We start from the raw sequence: 19,876 nt of genomic DNA on the forward strand, positions 1-19,876 counted from the left end.
TCTCACGTCGGAGTATCCAGGTTACACTGAGAGATCCGGAGTCAGCAGGACCGGCTCAACGACCTCTAAGGCCGTCCATCTATCCCCCACTAGTTCTCTCCCACAAGGCTACCAGGATCCCGTCCACGTTCAGCATGCCGATCGTCGAACTTGTCTTCGGTCCTACTCCAGAGGCGTTCCAAGCAAATCCTGCGGACCCCGCACTCGTGAAACCCGCCTATGATGGTATCTTGAAGCAGGACGGTGCCATCAAGTGAGCAGATAGAGATATTCATTTGTTCATACGACACAAATTCTAAACAAAGCCTCCATAGGGCATATTATGGCCTCAAGAGCGAAGACAGCAGCATCGCTTACGGCTTTTACGGTCCGTAGTGCTACCCCCTAGAGCCTGTATACGCGCTTCTCACGCAGTATTTGTCCAGTCTGGGAGTCGCTAGAGCACCACCAGAAGTTCATGAACAACAAAGCAGAGTATCAGCCCGTGCTCGACGCAGTTTCTGTCATGTTCGACCTCAGTCGTCTCACCATGGTCCACATAAAGACTTCTGTCGAACCTTATGCGGCACTTGAGGCTCCTTTGCTCGAAGTCGCGACATGCACGCTGCATCCTGGAAGGTCGATCGAAGAGCTTGAGTCGGTCCTGAACAAACTCGTCGACATAGCCAACACGGACAAATCGCCGATATCTCCTGTGCTAGCGACGTCGGGACGTGTCGTCGAGAATGAGCACACAATGATGTTCCTCGTGGGGTGGCCAAGTGATCAGGCAAGCTATCTCATGAGGATCATGACGGTTCAGGTAACTGAAGTGGCCCTTTCACAGGCCCACGCACAATGGTTCGAAACCACGCCGAGGGCGGCTGAACTGTCCGATCAGCTTCATCAGATCGCCGAACTCGATACAATCGACACTGTCCAAACACTGTATTACTGAGATTGATCAAAGCATGCCAGCACACAAGCTGTAGCTATTGAATGACATACCGAGATGCTGCCACCCTCTCGTCACAGCAATGCACAGGCGAGAAAGAAGCGCATGACGCTGTTTACTACTTTGCACTAATCGAATGCACGATTGTACTGTATGTTCATACACGGACAACGTTGTCTTCTGGGTCCACGCCGCATCGTACTGCTCAATATTGGTCCGTTGGAGCCAAGTCGTCCGTGGGCCTCAGCACCTGCAAGTTCCGCATTACCTCCCTTAACTCCGCCTCCACAAACTGCGCCGCCTCCTTCGCCACCACCAGCTTTTTCTCTAGTTCGTCCGCCGTCATCTCTCTGTCCTCCTGCGGCACGAACTTGAGCTTGTCGAACCGCTCGAGCGTCTTGCCCACCTTCGGCAGAGTTCCGTGTACGTCCCAGCCGCTGTCGTTGAACGTGAGCACAGCGCGCACAGCAGCATTGTTGATGTCCCGATGGAGTTCCTCGAGCTTTGACAGCTGGACCTCCATCCAGCGTGCGCGGCGTTCAAGCGCAAGGGTCAGTGCTGCGACTTCATCCTCCTTTTCCTGGCTGTTTTGATCGTCTCCGCCATCGTCGAGGAAGTCGTCGCCCTTGAGCATGTCACGCAGGACACCGTCAAACGACGAGCTGTCGTCCCAAGTCGTACGGGGAAGCAGACGCAGAAGATCCGAAATGGTCTGTGTCAACGTTTCAAGCAGCTGCTGGAACGAAGAGACGGCATTGTCAATTGAACCAGAGGGCATGTTGTTGGCGAACGAGCCGCCTCCAACCGACAAAGCCGAGAGAGCATGCACGAGGGGACCGTACTCGAGAGGGACCTTCGACGCAGGGTTGATCTTTGTCATGTCGAAGAAGGGGTGCTTCGATATCCCGAGCCACGGGAACTGAGTGTTGAGCTCGTCGAGCATCTCCTTGACAGACATAGGCTGAATGGGAGTTGGCCGATCAACGGAGTGCGCGCGAGAATTGTTCGAGCTACTATCGGGCCCGCGACTGTCAGGAAATTGGGGCGCATCCGAGGTGGCAGCAGAGGGCAGTGTAGAGGCGGCGTCAGCAGCATTATCCTCCCTCGGGATCTTGATGGGCTTCGTGACGGGCTTGTTCTTCTTCGGCATTCTTGCAAGGATAGGAGCCTGGACAACAGGCTCAGGAGTCGGGGTGGCAGCAGCCGCCTGCTTGGAAGCCTGAGCCTTGCGCCCCGCCTTGTCCACGACAGTAGCAGGACCACTCGCAGAAGTCGGGGTCGTGGCCTTGGCAGCCTTGCCTGCCGCCTGCTTGCTAGCCTTGGCCGCGGCAGCAACAGCCCTCTGCGCCTCTGCCTCCCTGTCCCTCTCAGCTTTCTGGGCCGCCTGCCGCTCGGCCTTCTCCCTCTCTGCCTGCACTCGCTCAGCCCTCTCCTTCGCCGCCTTTGCCTTGTCTGCCTTCTCCCTTTCTGCCTTCTCCTTCGCCGCCTGCTCCTTCTCCGCCTTTTCTACCGCTAGCCGCTCCTTCTCCGCGGCCTTCTCCTTAGCGTGCCGCTCCTTTTCTGCTACGCGCGCTGCTGCCTTCTCCTGAGCAATCCGCGCCCGTTCCGCCGCACGCTCCACCGCAGCCGCCTTCTTGGCAGCCTTGCGCGCGGCCTTCTCTTGCGCGGCGCTGTCGGCGTCCGCCGGCGTCGCGATTGCACCGCTAGTCTGCGATTTGTCGGAGAAGGGGACGGGAGCTAGTTGCTCGGCGGTCGTGCCCAGCGCAGGGAAGTCTGAGGTGGACAAAGCAGGAGAATCGGGAGGAACGGGCGAAGGGACCGTTGACGCTGCACGCCATCGCGACGAACAAAGACATCACGAAACGAAGGAGGGACGTAACGAGAGGAGAGGGCATAGAGAAGACACAACGACGGTAGGAGAGGACGCGTATACGGTCGAGGGAGCGTAAAGGAGGGGACGAAGGATAGACCCAACAAGAGGAACAAGAGTATGTCAGCGTCAACGTACTTTCAGCGGAGCTCCTACCGAAAGGACAGATAGACGACACACGGCTCGAGCAGCAGAGCGGTGGAGAATGCGAGAAGTGGGAATGGAAGAATAGAGGGAACCGGGCCGTTGGCGATCGTTCAAAGATCAAGGCCGATGATACAGTTTCCGCACTGAAAGCACGGCAGCTCGGTACTCTGACCTGGGACTCCCTCCCCGCGAGAGACGAAGCGACAAGTACTCACCATGCGCTGAACCTCCTGACTGTGAGACCTCCACATGTGCCGTTGCTGGCCCTCCATAACCGTGCTGGTTCGCAAGTCCAGGGCTTCCTACTGCGTCCTCCTGAAAGGACAACCCAGGCGGGGCTGCAAAGGCCATAGGATGCGATCCGAACCCGTCCATGCCTATACCTGGAGGTGCAGCAAACCGACCGTTCGGAATGGCCTGACCAAGACTTGAAGAAGCCAGCCGCGCCGACATGATAGCAGGGTCGTTGAACGGTTGTCCTGGGTTGTGGTTGTACGCTGTCTGATCTGTATCGCAGAAGAAAAGTCGCGTGCCATAGGTGGACGAAGAGAAGAGGAGAGAAGGTTGTCTAAGTCAACAAGACATTACACATATACAGCTAGAGGATGTGTCCTACCCATCGGACCGTTCCTCGACACGTTCATCCGCTCGCGACTCGACATGATCAGTTCCCTCAGCTGCTGCTCACTGACCCCGCCGTTGTCGTATGACTGGAACCGGTTCAATTGCGGCAGCTGTTGCTGTTGCTGCTGATTATGGTTGTGGTTGTGGTTGACGGTGTGATTATTGATGAAAGGAGACTGGGCAGCCTGCATATGCTGGGCAAGCGGCGAGCTCATCGCCGAGCTGCTCTGGTAGTGATGGTTCGCATAGTCGTTGTGTCGCGCTGAGAGCGGCCACTGTGGCGACTGCGACCCATGTCCCGGGAAGTCCCCGACGTTGTTATGGTAGGCCACATGAGACAAGGTCTCGGAGTTGTTGAGCGGCGAAGACGCATGCAACGATGACGAGGCCGACCCATGACGGCCCCTCGCGAAGCCGAACCTCGACACCTTCCGCTCCTCGTCGAGAGGCGAATACTTGCGTGAAAGGGCCTCATCGGCTCCATCTCCACCGAACGGATTGAACGACCCCGTATAGCTCGAGCCGGTAGACTGTCGCTCCAGCGTCCCCTTCCCTGTTAGCGGGTCAAGCACCGTTCTCTGCCCGTGCGCCGCGAACGGTATCCCCGGTGGAGGCATAAGCGGACTACCCGCACTCGCCGCAGCCTGCCCTGTCGGACGCAAGGTCGGGAACACATCAAAGAAACCCCCGCTGAACGGCACGCTCGCGTCAGCATCCGCGCCAAAGTCGGGCAACCCGAGCGTCGCATCTTCTGGCACGTCCCCCGCGAGCTTCGGGTCCAAATTGAAGCTGAATCCGCCAAACCCGGTATCGTTGTTCAAGCTCTGCAACATCCGGTCGAAATCGGGGAACGGGCTCTGGACAACCGTCGCGATGCTCGACTCGCGGCGGGCGCGAAGATCCTCCATGAGCGCCTGAGCTTGCGACGACATTTGGTACGAGGACTGCGATTGCTGTATGGGGATCGGGGATGCGGTCTCGGAAGTAACACGCGACGACGGGGGTGGGAGACCGGGCGGCGCAACGAGACCGGGCGGCACGACGGGGGAAAGCCCGGGGGGAACTGCTGGCAGACCAGGAGGCACTGCTGGAACGTCCCGCGTCGGAGGTGCCGGCGATTGCGGTGAGGCGACATCAGGTGCCCCCGAACCGGAGTCGGAGTCAACGGCAACAGACGACGTGGGAGAACGTGGTGGGGGAGGTTGTGGGGGAGCAACAGCAGTCTCCTTCGCCTTTGAGGCCTTTGTGGCAGCGGGTGTGACTGGTCGATTTGGTAGCGACGCAGGGGTCGTGGGCCGTGATGAAGCTTGCGAGGACACCTTCGCAGCGGCTTTCTTTCGTATCTCCGCAATAGCTGGTGCTGGGCCCGTCGTGGAGCCAGACCGTTGTTGTCGGGATGTCGTCCCTGTACGACGCGCGTTCCGTGCAACTTGATTGACTGCGTTGGTGGTATTGTGCAGTGCGGTACTGGCAAGAGAGGTACTGCTCTTGTTGGCCCATGATGCCGCACGTGGAAGACCTAAACCGAACCGTTAAGACCCGCACGCGAGGCGAAGCCATACACGCATGCTCACCCTCAGCCTCGTCTCCCTTCTTGATCGTCGTGGTCGTCGTTCTCCTCGTCTCCGTATCCTTCATAGTGTGTTTCCTGTCCCAGTGTCGGCAAAAACTCGGGGTGAACGACATGTGAAATGAAAGGTCACGTACAACGTGGTGAGATCCTCCTTAGTGAAGCAATCCTTCTCATCCCCCCACTCGTGCAGGTTCATGCAGCTGTGATCGGGGCATGTGACTCCGCGCAAAAAGGACATGCAGTACTTTGTCGTCCCATAGCTCGCCCGCATGATCTCCCCTCCTCCTCCCGGGGATGGTGCCCCATCGACGGCTGCGATCGCCCGAGCCGCATCCTCCCTGCGATGGTATGTGATATACAGCCCTACGACAGGCGCGCGTCCGCCTGGTGGGGTGCGCTTGGTGATCACAATCTTCGAGATCTTCCCATACTGCCCGAAATACTCGTTCGAGCGTAGGGTAGGTATGAGCTACTCGAGTGTTAGTCCGATCTCCCATCGCAACGGAATTGAGGAGCGTACCTCTTCCTTGGCGAACCTTGGTCCCAGCCCGACCACGTACACTACATTGCGCTGCACAACGCGTACGTTCGCAAGGTGGCGGCGCCCAAGGGCATCGAGCTCCTTCCGTTCGCGTTCGCGCTGTTTCTTCTGCTGGGTCAAGCGCTTGTGACTAAGCAAAAAGAGAGCATGTTAGCATCCCGTGGACACACTCGGTACAGCATATGAATGTCAGAAGGCCAGACATCATGGTAGATGAGCATTCGGCAAGACTGCCCACGAGTTGGGGGACTACGGCGGGAATTCATAGCTCGGGTTCGAATGAGGCCGCATATACTCATGCATACTGTCGAAGGATAAAGGCGAACCCTTCGCTTCGAATTCAGTGGAGACGTCAGACAAGGCCACCCGAGGCGATGCCGAAGAGGGTGACAGTTCAGAGTATGAGGTGGTATGGGGGCACCACAGTAAGAAGACTAGCGTGCTCCATAGGCGATGGACAGCCGTGTCCGCGACCTGGAAGCGAGCTCCTTCGGTATTCGCAGCGAGTATAGCACGCCAGAGGCGTAGAACAGAGACAAACTCGGACCAGAGCCACAAACCAGACACTCACTCCTCGGGGTTGATCGGCTTGAACTGAACGGCCTCATCAGTGTACTCCCTCCGGCACGCAGGGCAACGGCTGTTGAGGTTCTCCTTGATGTGGTGCCAGCAAAACTGGCAAACCTGCGCATTGCCGTGTCAGCTAGCGAGGGCGAGCTTGGAGGGCCAAGACTCGCACCTGGTAACCGCATGGGCACGGCTTGAAGTTGAGATCGGATATGTCCATCTCCTCGAGACAGAGCGGGCACTCCGCTTCATCCTGCACGAGCGTCCACAAACATGAGATACTACTGCATACAGAGAGACAAGTCGCGCCGTGGGGGATATACGCACCGCCTCGTCGTCGCTCCAGTACGCGTCTTGCACGCCTGCGAGAACGTGCGACTTTGATTGAGGGAGACCATGTGTGGCGTGCATCGCTGGGGCGGGCAGCGGCGAGTTAGTGTGAATTCGAGTAGCCATTTGGTATGCGCGCGAGACGGCGTTGTAGGCAGCGATGAAGAAAGATGAAGGCGAGCGAGGACGGGCAGAGCTTCGGAGAGAGTGAGTGAACGCGACAAATCAGGCGCTTGCCGAGTTTTGCTGTGGCATGCAGACAACACGACCAAATACCCGATCTTGGCGGACGCCCATAACTCATTCCAACTGCACAGCCCCTCTGCGCATGGACTGTCAACCAGCAAGTTCCGATCTGCACTTCGTATGTAGGACCACCATCTGCATCTCAAGGCTATTGCGAGGTTACGTGATTGACTCTCCAACATCCGTGATCAGCGTCATCTTATGACCATCGCAATTCCTTCCATGTTAACTGACGTCAACCTACTCGGACTAGCAAACTACTCGTGCACTTGCATGTTTGTAGGTTACGTATTTGCACTGGCTTCATGCAAGCACCTGTGTACATATCATGATCCGTTACGCCTCGATTGTCGACGACTAGTTCCAGCGCGGGTCCTTACGCCCCGCTGTGGGTGCTTGCCTCGAGGTTGAGGTGATGTTGGATCGTATCGCGAAGCAGAATTTCTGGAGTCATTGTGGCGGTCAGGGAAGCAGTATCCAAGCAGAGCGAAAGCAACGAATGCTGCGAGTTGCGACAGATAGCGAGCAAGATGGGCGGGTACTGATACAGATGGATGTTTGTGCTTCTTCGAATCACCAATCGTCATCGTCGTCAAAACCCCCCTTCCTACGCTGGAACTGCGAGAATGAAGTCAACGGGCGACCTCACTATAGGCTGATCGGGATGCACGTACCACGATCGAGCCCTTCGAGGGTGCAGCCTTCGACTGCGCACCGTCGAGCTATCATAGACGTGATATTATTGCGGACGTACTAAGAGCAACCGAAGCATACCTGATCAAGCAACTCGATGAGCTGCTCCTCCGATACCCTCCCCCTCAACTGACCAGTCTGTGCCATGCGCAACAGCAGAGCCTCGACCTGCCGCGCCCGGTCCGAGCTCACAAGAGCAATCCGGGCCACTGAGCACACGCAGACAGAAAGTCAATTCTTGACTCGTTCAACACAAAGATGCGCGAACTCACGTCGCTCTCGTGCAGCAGGCTCCAGGACCGTCGCGAGCAGATCCCTGCGCATCTGTTCCTCTGCTGCCTGCTTCGCACCATCGTCCTCCCCACTCTGCGCGCCGCCTTGCTGCTGCCTTGCCGCACGAATCGCCGCCAACTCCGGGTCCTCCATATCGCCCGTCACTGGTCAACCCAAAGAATGCGGTCGTAGAAGTCGAGAAATCGATTGGATTTCAACAAGCTTGCACAGATGATGTGAAGCGCAGACCTCCGAGGCTCGCCACTAGTTACGATGTATCAGATTAGTCCACAAGATCGCGCGTGAATAACGTTCCGGAGGCTGTGGGCGCTGATGTTGACACAAAAGAGAGCAGGAGCCAAACGAGCGAAGGTGACTCGGGGAGGGAAAGCAGACTCTCCTAAAAGAGTTGAATGCCATTCTCGAATACTCCCCCCTTCGCGAGCGCCCATCTCAGCCGCATGCTGCTGCCACCCTGTGCCGCTGCTCCCCACGCCCCCCGAGTGCGTACAGGCTGACGAGTCAGTTCGCATGTCCTTTGTCCTCTTGCCGACGTCGCAGCTCGCAAACGGCGCACAATCGACGCCCGCTACAGACGCGCGCGGGCTGCTACGGTTGCCATGCCCCACGGCCTCTTCTCCCTCTTCAAGAGACACCCGAAGCAGACACAGGACGACATGGCTTTGAACACCTCCACCCGTCCTCGCCCCGACACCCTCTCCAACCCGCACGGTAAGACTCATGCAGGTGCAGGGGGCGGACGCGCCTCGTCCTCCTCCGACCCGAACCGCGTCGCGGACGCGTTCGGTCGCCTCTCCCTAGATCCCACACGGTCGAACGAAGGCAGGAGGCACTCACATGATGGCCAGCGACAAGGGCAACCCCGCCGCACGAGTGCGCCCTTCGTCGGGGGGTTCAGCGGTCCCGCGTACGTCCCCCACCCTCACGCGATGCAAATCGACCCTCCCCCCGCAGTCCCCCCGCGGCCCCCGGTGGCCCCGCACGGATTGGCGAACAGCGCACCACCAATCATCTTTCCCGAGCCCGCTCTGTACCCAGGCGCCCTCCCCAGACCTCCCGCAATGCCGATGCCCGTCCCGCAGACCTCGCGCACGATGCATTACGCCATGGAAGGCAGCGCGCCGCTCGGCACACCCCTCGCCCCGCCACCCGTACCGCAGAAGGACGGTGCGCTGAAGCCCCAAGGCCACGACCGCCCCCGCCCGCACTCGGACTCTGCGGCGGTTCCGTCCACCTCGAGCAATAACCTGCAAGCGGGGCCGACGACGCCGCAGCGTCGTCCCCAGCTGCAGCAAGCGCCCAACTCCGCCCCCGCCAAACCCGGCTCGTCCGCGCCGAACGCGCGCCCTTCCCTCTCCGCCTTGCAGACCCCAAGCAAGCGGCCGCGCGCGGCGTCGAGTCCTCCTTCTCCCTCCGTATCATCCTCGTCGGGGGGTAATGGGAATGGGAGGGGCGGGCCAAGGGTGCAATGCAGCGGAATCACCAAGGCGGACAAGCGGTGCACGAGGATGGTACCCGTGTCGGTCCCGCTTGCACGCCTGAACGGGGAGGACCTTCCGCACTACTGTCACCAGCACCTCAAGGCTGCGTTCAGCGACAAGAAGTTCTATTCGCACAAGGACCCGAGCGTCGAGGTCTACTATGACGGTGAGCGTTTCCCAGACAATCGTGGCAGATCCCAGCGTCTCTGAGCCCAGGACCATGTACGTAGCGTGGATCCCGGAATACCTGCAAGAAGATACCCAGGACCTGCTGAGGGAGGAGATGAGGCTGAAGCATTCACCAGCCGACGTTGAGGGCTACATCTACGCGTTCGAGATCGACGGTGCGTGACTCCATTCCATGCAGCAACTCAACGTCGCTGACCGAGGAATACGTGCAAGCAGACCCAGCAAACCCAGACGTAATCCACATCAAGGTCGGCCGCGCCGTCAAGCTCACCAAGCGCCTCGCAGAATGGGACAAGCAGTGCCAATCCAAGCAAACCCACCTGCGCGGCTTCTGGCCGTCGACGCCCGAAGCAGAAGCAGGCAACCTCGCGCGTGGCCGCGTCAAAGTCGGGGAGCCCGGCCCCTACTGCCACCGCGTCGAGAAGCTCGTCCACCTTGAGCTCGCGGACCTGGCCGTGAACGCGCCATACCTGGACCCCGACTTCCCGAACATGAAAGGCGGCAGTGGTACGGGAAACGGCCGAGCCGCGACGCGGGCCCCGTGTCCCGATTGTGAGTCCACGTCTGTTCGTGGTGTTCTTTTTTCCCCGTTGTTGACACAAGCGGGAACAGGCGGGGCCGTCCACAAGGAGATCTTCTCCTTCCCGCGTGCGCAGAAGGGCCGCTACAAGGGGAAGGAGTGGGAGGAGATCGTCAAGCCCGTCATCGAGAAGTGGGGCGGGTTCGTCGAAGCGTACGTATGAGACCCCGCGTCGTGCATATGTTGGACCTCGCTGTGCAATTGCTTTCCATCTTTGATGTTGTTGTATAGTGTGTAACCATATCGTGCTGAGTGATTCCCCAATGTACGTCTGCTCCTATGTACTCTATGCACAGAAGCTGTAAAGCCGACCATCGTGAAGGAAAAGCTTGCAAGTTGAGAAGATTGGAAGATGTCCAGCTTGCGTCCCGGACACCTCAGCAAGCCGATTCGTACCAGCTCAGATCAAGTTGCGACCTAGACATGGCCTCGAGCTGATTACGCCTGATCCGTTGCGCTGCCCTCTAGCTCGCTCAACTATTTTAGGGCTTTTCCATAGGGTAGTCCTCCGTGGTCACGGTGTTTACCTAAAGGCCGCGAAATCTATCTGTAACATCAACAACACAAAGGACAGCGACACAGCAAGGCCGATGCCGGGGGAAGGTGACTCACCGCAGAACAACAAGGGATATGGTGTCCCCTGACAAGCGTAGCTATAAAAGGCGCCAGTTCATCCTTCAAAGCTTCGTGTCTAACATTTTTCGCATACTGAAGGAGAGAGGTGTGCTAGGTTATCATCCGCAATAGTACGTTGCCGCATGTGTGCGTAAAGCCAAGATGGTACCGACACTTATTTAACTAGCGGCATTCATCATCGGCATCCCTGGCACTGCCTCTCACCGCGACGTCCACTACAATGGACTACAGCGCTTGGCCATCCCTAGTACTCTTGCAAGTCAGAACTCACACCTTTGTTATTGGCCCCTTTGTCCTCTGGCAACGATGTGCGCAGAGACGTCGCCGCGATCGACATTGTTTTTACCATGGCCCCCAACTTTTTCTCTCTCAGAAGCACTCAAGCCCACAACCCACGGGTCACCATAGGACACCATGGGTCTCACCACGAGCAGCAACACTAAGACTTCGGAAGCTGACTTCGTACAGAGGGCGCACAGCAGCTATAGTGCATCGAGATCATCAAACGAGTCGGACCACCTCGCAGATGCCTTGGCGCGACTCTCCATCAGCTCGCATTCAGGGCGGCCAGATACCTTAGCGGATACGTTCACGCGTCTCTCCATCAGCTCAAAACGGTTACAGACTTCATACTCATCGGAGTCTGAGAGATTGCAGTCTTGCGATGGAGACAGTCGCCGTCGTAGCAGCGACGAGCTATCCGTCACATCGGTGAGTCGTATTCGCAATGAGGAGGGAGAATGGCTTTCTCGAAATGTCCGGCCCCTCTAATGACAACGAGAACGGTTGCTAGATGCTGATGTCTCTTATACAAACCCCCAAGGAAAGCACTGGCTCACCTGACGACTCGGCATCAACGCTTGTCATTGCGTCCTACCGCCCCCCGACGACGCCGAGGCGGCGCCCCCAGCTGCCGCAAGTCCCGAAGTCAGTTCCGGCGGCGCAGAGGTCGCTGGCGGTAGCATCACCTCTGAAGACACCTACTAGGCAGGCCAGAACAATTTCGGCTCCGGTGTCGCCTGATGGGAGTCCGCCGTGTCCTTCGATCAAAAAGACGGTGACATGCTCCGGGTTTACGAAGAAGGGTACAAAGTGCTTAAACCCAGTATCGGTATCAGTGCCCCCAGGTCAGCGCGATCAAGTCGATGACGAACCATATTACTGCCATCTGCATAAGAGAAAGGCGAGGGTGGAGGTGGAGTTTCTCTCACGAGAGTCACATGAATGGGTCTACTTCAAGGGTGATTATTCCCTTGCTATGGATATCATGGTCACCGATACTACTCAACTTCACTGCAGATTATGTGAGAACATACTTACAGCAAAGAACCCAAGAGAAGATCAGGAAGGAGATGGTGCTGGCGCCCTCCGACGCTGAGGAGCCCGGATACATCTACGCATTGAAGATAGACGGTGAGCCGCTATTTTTGACCTGATTAGAGATGAAGCAGTTGAACAAGAGTATACTCCTATATACCCAAAAGATTCGCGATCGGACGCAATTCATATCAAAGTCGGGCGTACTGGGGACGTAGGGAAGCGTTTGGCAACGTGGAAGAAGGAGTGTCGGTCCAAGCGGTTTTTCTTACTTGGGTCCTGGCCTTCCACTGAAGATGCAGACGCGGGGAAACCGAGCCCATACTCCCATCGCCTTGAACGGCTCATCCTTCTCGAGTTCGAAGATTATGCGGAGAACGGCCCTTACCTGCACCCAGACTTCCCAGATGTGAAAGGGGAAATGTGCAGTGAAAACGGCATCGCTCGAACAGGCCAAGCCTGCGGCGATTGTGAGCTCTATTCGTTCTTTTGTACTTGATCCATGACTGATATGATCTTCTCGTACTCAGGCAAGGTTTTCCACAGGGAGATCTTCACCTTCAAACGTACGAAGGAGGGCAACGAGTGGGAATCCCACTTCAAGCCGATCATCGAGAAGTGGGTACGATTCGTTGCGACACATGTCTAAAACTACTCCCATAGGAGTCATTTACATGAGAGGTACCGCTCACGGTCACCGATGCATCATCGAGTGTGCCGGTCAGTTGTGTCCCGTAGGTTTTTGTTGATGTACAATGTAGTGGTACCGCTTGTACTGTAGTATGCATGGCGCCGTACTCTGTCCACCGGCGAAGGGACTCTCGCTACCAATCAAAATTAGAACACATATCTTTCTATACTCATCCCATCTTGGTCACTGCATTCAGGAAGTCTTCGGCAGGGGTTCATTGTACGGCTTCGCGTTGTCGATGCTTGGGCGCTTGCCAGATAGAGAACAATAGGACAGCCACGTGACCGTGTCGGAACAATGAACGAGGCGTCGGCGCGTCAAGAAACGCGTCTGTTTGCTTTTGTTCTTGTCCCGACGCTTCCGCAGCTACAAAAGCACGATGAGACAGCCCGTCGTTCCCCACCTTATTCTCTTAGACCACCACAGTCTCTACCTGCTCTCTTAGCTGGTCTCTAAGCTTTTCAGCTTTCGCGACATCTCGCCCGCTCGCCCCACTTCAGCAACTTGACCTTGCCCTGATCGCAACTCAACGTACCACTACACCTTCCTGGTATACGACATATAAAGATGCTCAAGCTTGCGTCTCTTTTTGCTCTCACTGCCCTTCTTGGTCTCGCCATCCCGGTTTCACGCGGTGCTGAGCACCAGGTGACGGTCGGAGGAGTTGGGATTATTCAGTATGATCCGGAGTTCGTGGTATGTCTACTACATTCTTAGTTTCTTTTACTTCCTTCTGCGTGCTGATTATTACCGCCAGAATGCGGACCCAGGAGACACCATCGTCTTCACCTTCAAGCAGAAGAACCACACTGTGACGCAATCATCCCTTGACGCTCCGTGCTCGCCCCTCGCCAATGGGTTTGATTCTGGTTTGTGAGTATATCCGTCTCAGAACTCTTCTGAACACACAGTGACATGCTGTGCAGCGTCCCTGTCCCCGACAGCCAAACCGATAACTTTACTGTGGCACAGTTCACCGTCCAAGACACGAATCCCGTTTGGGTCTACTGCCGCCAAGCGAATCACTGCCAACAAGGCATGGTCTTTGCCATCAACCCTGGAGACAAGTTTGACCAGTTCAAGAACAATGCCGTCGGGAACACCACTTCCACCTCTACCGCCACCGGGTCCGCCAGCGTCGTCACCGTCACCGCGACTGTCACCGTCGACGGCTCCGCGCAGACGACCACGTACACCACCAACGCCGCATCCGCCTCTGCGTCTTCGACCGGTACCTCCACCTCGAGTGCTGCAGTCCACACCGTGACAGTCGGCTTTAACGGCGCGCTCACGTTTTCGCCGAGCAACCTGACTGCGCAAGTCGGGGAGCAAATCACTTTCCAGTTCACGGCAAAGAATCACACCGCGACGCAAAGCTCCTTCGCTGACCCGTGCGCTCCTCTTAGCGAGACGAGCACCATCGGCCAGGTCGGCTTTGACTCTGGGTTGTACGTCCTCATGTGGTCCCTTTCGAAAGTTCAGACATGCTGACGGTATCCTACAGCATGCCTGTGGCGGCGAACGCGACCGACTTCCCTACCTTCACGATCACCGTGAACGACGTACGTTCCCTTGTGTCTTTTGGACTAGGAGCCGTGTTCCTGACCACCCAACTTCATCTAACAGACCGCACCGATCTGGGTCTACTGCAAGCAGACGAACCCCGCGAGCCACTGCAAGGCCGGTATGGTCTTCTCTGTGAACGCGCCAACGAGCGGAAATACCTTCTCGGCATTCCTCCAGAACGCGATGGGCTCCTCCGCCTCTGCATCGTCCGGCGGCTCGAGTGCCTCTGCGTCCGCCTCGAGCACCGGCGCAGTGTCCGTCTCGACGGGCACCGTCGCCGCCGCCCCGAGCCCCACCACCAACGGCGCGCCGTCTATCCGCGGTGCTGGGGTCCCCTTGGCTCTCATGGCGGTCGCCATTGCCCGCACGCTTCTGTGAGACGGGTTCTGGCCGGAGTGCCGAAGATAGATGCATGGACATGAATAGGACGTCTGGGACGTCCGGGACTCTCCGCTTCTGACATTGCTTACGCCCTGCTACGAATCTTCACGCGCGCAATGATCGCACGGACTGTATTCGTATTTGCACACTCATTGCGCCTCAGACCAGACAGTGTAGCCATATTATTATATCCCTTCGCGTTCTTTCCCAGGTTTCGGATGTATCTATAGCCTTACTAGTCTCTCGGCCTGGGTTGACTCTGGTTCATGGTGGACACTGTAGTGCTAATTGATCCGATACCTGTATATCCTGACTTTTCAGATGTAATGGGATACTATCTCTATGTGAAATCACGGGTTCTGATATCATGGCACCAACCGGGGACCGATCAAGCTCTTACCTGGACTTCCTGTAGGTCTTTCCAGGAAGATACTCAACTAGAGAAAAGCTGGCAACACTTGACAAGCCTTGCGGGCAAGACAGACTCCCGCATATACTTCGTACTTGAGAACGGTGAGCGTACCTGCAGTGTTTACACCAATTCATGTTGCTGCCAACTCGTGACGTTCTCCAGCTGGTACTATAGCTAGGCCGGCGGGGCCGTATAAACAAACGCCTTTGACAGCGCCCAACCGTTTCACTGATTTCATCTTCGCGGATTCCTTCGTCACATACACGCCTTACGTTTCACAAGTGCGTTCAACGTTGCGGATGAGTCGCTGAATCCTACCATCCTTGTGATCAAATTCCCTGACGATATCAACGACGAATCGATGGCGTCTGCCTTGTTCGTGCGCAAGCTCAAAATGGAGAATCCTCCAGCGAGCGGACCCATATCTTTGAACTAAGGCTCCAACCATTTCATTTATTTACTGTGTATAAACGGTTGTTTTCGTTTACCTTTCAATTTATTTACCCATTTTCCCGTAAACGGTCATAAACCAGTTGTACACAGTAAATAAATGGTTGCTGGTACCACCATACCAGCAAGGCCAAAGACCAGGAGACAAGGTATCAGAGGGCCATGTAGAGGGCAGGTCAAGGTCGTTGACCGTTGGTCGACTCCTGCCTTGCTTCTGCCTGATCAATGGCATCGACGGGGCCCGGCAGCTGACTTTCCTGTTCGGGAGCTTACCTCACCTTTCGGCGCTTATCTCACTGAGACGAAGCTTGGGAGTGAGCTTGATACTCATTGGCCTCCCAGCGACGATCATTGGTAGCAAGAAGTGTTATAAGTATACACTGATATGCAATGCTCCCAAATAGCCCTATGGAGTGTTTCTCGGAGTGGTCTGCAACCTCACCTGTGGAACCATTTGTTTACCCTTTTTAAACTGTTTTCAAACGTTTATATACCCTTTCCGTATATTTTACGGTTTGGGATAAACATAAAGTAAATGGTTGGAGCCTTACTTTGAACCTGCGGTAGACTGTAGACAAGCGCGCGACGACGCTGTTTGCCTGTATTTGCAACGCCGTCAACCAGCGTCTAGAGCCTGGTACGCTCGCTCAGAGAGAGACTATACAAGAGTGGTATGACGGAAAGTACGTATGCAACTGCACTCTATCAGCAGAACGGTCGAACCGTGCTCATGATTCTTCAGGTATGCATTGGACCGACTAGAAATCCAGATGAAACGAATGCGCGAAGACTCTGTCAATTGTGTATCCATGAAAATAGCAATACCCCATCATTCCACGTTGTTTCCAGCCACAAGAAGACCGGATGGCATTCGGCAAGGACCTGCAAGACGAAGGTCCAACGTTTCAGTAGTAATGATTGTTGAGCTTGGATGCTTCAGCTTCTTGTTACCGAAAGACCGTATAATGCTCACGATCAGCGCTCAGGTCTCACAGCCCTGTTCAGATCTACAACGCGGAAGCAACCCCAAAAGACGTTCTACTCAACATCTATCATATAGTGAGACCTGCCGGGCGCAAACTTCCAGAAGTCCATGCACGCCCATTTGCAATCAAGGCCTGGACCACAAGTATCAATTCCTACGTCTGCTACCACGCAAACACTCTGCGACAAACGTCTACTAGTCGCGATGGCCATGATATTCTACTGATAGTGGCGGCCAACCGACCATGACCATGGGCGCATCTCCAGTTGGACCCTCACCGTCTCGTCCGTTTCGGATGGAATGGGCGAAGTTAATGAATCTGAAACAGATACCCGCATGTAGGGCGGCGATGCGGAAGAGGTTCTTCTCGCATGAGGTATGCAGCCAAGAACAAGGGCGTAGGCGTCCAAGAATGGAAGGATCCCATCGAGAACGCCTACACGGGCAAACGTAGGCAAACACCATATCAAGATCGGTGGTACTGGAGCGGCAGCCATTCACCCCAGTTCATCGAAACCTGGGCCCCATCTCGCCCATCCTGTGACGGGAAGCTCTGCCTGCAAAATCACTCAATTCACAATTGCTTCACGAAGCTGCCATAGGTGAGTACTTTGATTACTAGCATGCCGAGGACTAGAGGACGGTGGCACACTAGGTATCGATGACGATTGGACGCCGATCGTTTGTCCCAGAAATAAATTGTCGGGGTCCAGGCCGTCAAAAGGTATTGTCGTCGCAGGCGTACAATGGACCCTTTCGTTGATTATCTTTCCAATCGGTTCTAGGGTGCACCGAGAAGAATCATGCTACCCTGAAAGGCAGGAGCCGGGTCCGCCTTGTGTGATCCGAGTATTCGAATCACCGCTCCGCGCTATGATATCGATGGCTGCGCCGCTCAGACACAAACAATAGTCTCCTTTCCAGACACCTCGACCGTGATGGAGCTCAGTGGCCCCGGAGCATTCCGCATACTGACGCCCTATCTACCTATAAAGTCAGATGTCGCTGGCTCGTCCTTCTCCTCACTCCCACCGCAACCAACACCCCAGTCACTGCCTCATGGCCTCGTAAACTCGACACATACCGCCCTTGGGCTCCTCAACACACCGGACCCACGATAGTCTTCTCGCACTTGGACGTCTTCTGACTAGCGGGGACGCGACGTGGCACTCGTATGCTCAGTTCCCTAACCACTCCGATGCCCCTCTAACGCTCGCTACAGCGTCGACACCCCCATCCGGTAGCCATCGACGTCAAACTAGTAAGTTTTTGTTCTTCTCCTCGGGTCCAGGACTTGTCCTAAAGGTGGTTCAGGTGGCGTGGATGGTGTACCGTCTCGGTATGGGTCGTATCAGGTCTGTTTCGCCCGGCCCACCTGCGCGGATCGCGTTCAAGGTGCCGATACGGCGGAGCGGATACACGACCCTGGCGTCGGCGCCCCGCGTCGGCCTTGCCGTGTCAGCCGGGGTGTGACCGGGACCAGTACCTGCCCGCCACTCAGCACTCACCGTCAGTGCGGCGGGCGGCGAACCGCACGGACGCTGCAACCTGGAACGTGCCACGAAAGTGGCGCGGGTCGACGACGTACGCGCCGATGCGCATCTCATCCCGGCTCGTCTACGGGGCAGCCATCTCGGTGGTCCCTGGGCACATGGGTCGCGCCTGATGAGTCGCTAAGCGTCGCGTCGTCAGCGGGAGGCTGTCGTCAACATGGTACGTCTTTGTCTGTACTTCTTTCCCCCCAGCGGTACTGACTCGTTTCAGTGTCACGGTCGGAGGCAGCCTCCCGGCCATGGTTACGTTCGTCTTCAGGTCGACGTGTCATGGCCATCAACCTTTGCTTCGGGAGCTGTTCACCGCTCGATGACGGGTCGACTTCCCTCAACCACTCGACAGTGGCGTCGATAGCCCTCGCAACTCGAGAAGAGGGGCTGTCGAGTCGGTATGTTCCCATTATGTCTCTATGCCCGCCCCACCCTATGCCCTACCCGTTGCAAAATATGTGTGAACGAGCGTTGGGCACGGCTTCAAGACGCCATCGCCACTCATGCCCGGTTGACCACCCCATCGTAAGGGCGTCCTGCGCCAGGGATGGTTGTACGGCCCACGTCAAGAGCTCGAAATGCCCCGCAAATCCAATGGGGCGAACAGCGACGCTCCATCAATTCGATGGGCGTCGCACCAAGTAAAACGTACGTCTCGCTTACCACTCGTCGCCGTCTTGCTCTCAGCTGACTCGCGCCTTGCAGCCATCAAGACATGCGTGACCTCAAGATAAATTATTATTATTTATATATAGAAATTAAGCCCGGTTTCGCAGGCGCATCGAGCGCAACCGCCGGCCCTGCGATTCAAGACACCGACCCGAGGTACGGTCGACCGTCGCTTGTGCGGCGCGGTCGTTCGTGGCGCAGGCCTCTACGTGGCCCTCGGGACTAGTACCTGCTTCGGCGGGGAAGCTAACGTGCGCCGAAATTGTGTCATAGTAATCGTCGTTGTCTCGTTTCTGACTTCTGTATACTATTCATCCGGATGTATCAGGATTTACTGTTGGTAGTCATAGTCATATGAGAGCTTGAGCGATGATCTTTGAGCGTCGAGTGTTCCTTTCGCGCATCGCACTTCGACGAATGAGGGCCCGCGTATGGGTCGCAAAGTACTCACAGGCCGTCTATGAGCTCGCGGATCTTGTGGAATTCCAGCCTGTCACCTTGTCCGCGCATTGATGAGCAAGGCGAGCACGCGACGCGAACAACCGCGATGTCGCGGTCGACGTCGTACCAAGCGAGGAGTAGTCTTAGAGTAGACGCTGTGGTAGTTATCTGGTTTAACGCCAGTGTGGCTGTCTCTGCTGCTGAGGATCGAGGCGCCATTGGCTCAAAATATCGAGACTGTTGAGTCCGGCGAGTCTGCCGGACTCTGGCGGACTCCGAGGATCACATGACGCTCTCGGGAAGTAAGTACCCCTGGCGCCCAGACACCTAGACCCTGCTGATACATTATCGCTACATCTCGGTAATCTACGACCACTTCATTGTCTCGGCTCCTGCTTACTGCCTGCCCATACGTATTATATTGTATCGCATAGCGTAGAAGTCGATTTTAATGGTATTTTTCATTTACATGCATACTTATCCTAAGGTCGCTCCCGCAAGTTTGGGGTATTGAGGTCTTCGCGGCGCTGCTGCTCATCCCACCTTGTATGGGGACGAATAGCAGGAGGAAGACAACGTCCGTAAAGACCATCATCGGGGTGCCAGCATCAGCAGATGTCAGAGGGAAGAATACCCAACACCCTGCTGCAAAAGATTGGCTACTTCGCGCAAACATCATGTCGACGAGCTCCACCAGTACCCTGCTCTGCTCTCT

At 56.3% G+C, this 19,876-nt stretch overlaps 5 protein-coding genes across 5 annotated transcripts; 4 read left to right on the forward strand and 1 right to left on the reverse strand.

Moving 5' to 3' along the window:
- Positions 1-128: 128 nt before the first annotated feature.
- Positions 129-778, forward strand: DICSQDRAFT_21041 (uncharacterized protein; the record flags this gene model as incomplete). Its single annotated transcript, XM_007364647.1, has 3 exons — positions 129-253; positions 315-367; positions 426-778. Coding segments are annotated over 3 exons (531 nt in total), but the record flags the coding sequence as incomplete, so codon positions are not given.
- A 145-nt stretch (positions 779-923) lies between these two features.
- DICSQDRAFT_160966 (uncharacterized protein) lies at positions 924-8,179 on the reverse strand. Its single transcript, XM_007364648.1, has 13 exons — positions 7,798-8,179; positions 7,607-7,734; positions 7,507-7,554; positions 7,213-7,334; positions 6,584-6,782; positions 6,429-6,509; positions 6,261-6,373; positions 5,669-5,819; positions 5,283-5,617; positions 5,150-5,223; positions 3,568-5,094; positions 3,167-3,457; positions 924-2,761 (listed from the first exon to the last, which is right to left on the reverse strand). The coding sequence occupies exons 1-13, from the start codon at positions 7,949-7,951 to the stop codon at positions 1,140-1,142; spliced, it is 4,845 nt and encodes a 1,614-aa protein (XP_007364710.1). The 5' UTR covers positions 7,952-8,179; the 3' UTR covers positions 924-1,139.
- A 746-nt stretch (positions 8,180-8,925) lies between these two features.
- DICSQDRAFT_58148 (uncharacterized protein) lies at positions 8,926-10,232 on the forward strand (the record flags this gene model as incomplete). Its single annotated transcript, XM_007364649.1, has 4 exons — positions 8,926-9,466; positions 9,531-9,644; positions 9,706-10,041; positions 10,102-10,232. The coding sequence occupies 4 exons, from the start codon at positions 8,926-8,928 to the stop codon at positions 10,230-10,232; spliced, it is 1,122 nt and encodes a 373-aa protein (XP_007364711.1).
- Positions 10,233-11,119: 887 nt separating this feature from the next.
- DICSQDRAFT_126357 (uncharacterized protein) lies at positions 11,120-12,984 on the forward strand (the record flags this gene model as incomplete). The annotated part of the gene is made up of 6 exons (XM_007364650.1): positions 11,120-11,416; positions 11,529-11,975; positions 12,028-12,118; positions 12,190-12,492; positions 12,553-12,644; positions 12,910-12,984. The coding sequence occupies 6 exons, from the start codon at positions 11,120-11,122 to the stop codon at positions 12,982-12,984; spliced, it is 1,305 nt and encodes a 434-aa protein (XP_007364712.1).
- Positions 12,985-13,124: 140 nt separating this feature from the next.
- Positions 13,125-15,012, forward strand: DICSQDRAFT_154474 (uncharacterized protein). The gene is made up of 5 exons (XM_007364651.1): positions 13,125-13,409; positions 13,471-13,586; positions 13,640-14,161; positions 14,218-14,275; positions 14,340-15,012. Exons 1-5 carry the CDS (start codon positions 13,281-13,283, stop codon positions 14,655-14,657), a joined length of 1,143 nt encoding a protein of 380 aa, XP_007364713.1. The 5' UTR covers positions 13,125-13,280; the 3' UTR covers positions 14,658-15,012.
- The last annotated feature ends 4,864 nt before the right edge of the window (positions 15,013-19,876 follow it).

The sequence above is a fragment of the Dichomitus squalens genome (genome assembly GCF_000275845.1).
Source record: "Dichomitus squalens LYAD-421 SS1 unplaced genomic scaffold DICSQscaffold_9, whole genome shotgun sequence".
NCBI classification, from domain to species: domain Eukaryota; kingdom Fungi; phylum Basidiomycota; class Agaricomycetes; order Polyporales; family Polyporaceae; genus Dichomitus; species Dichomitus squalens.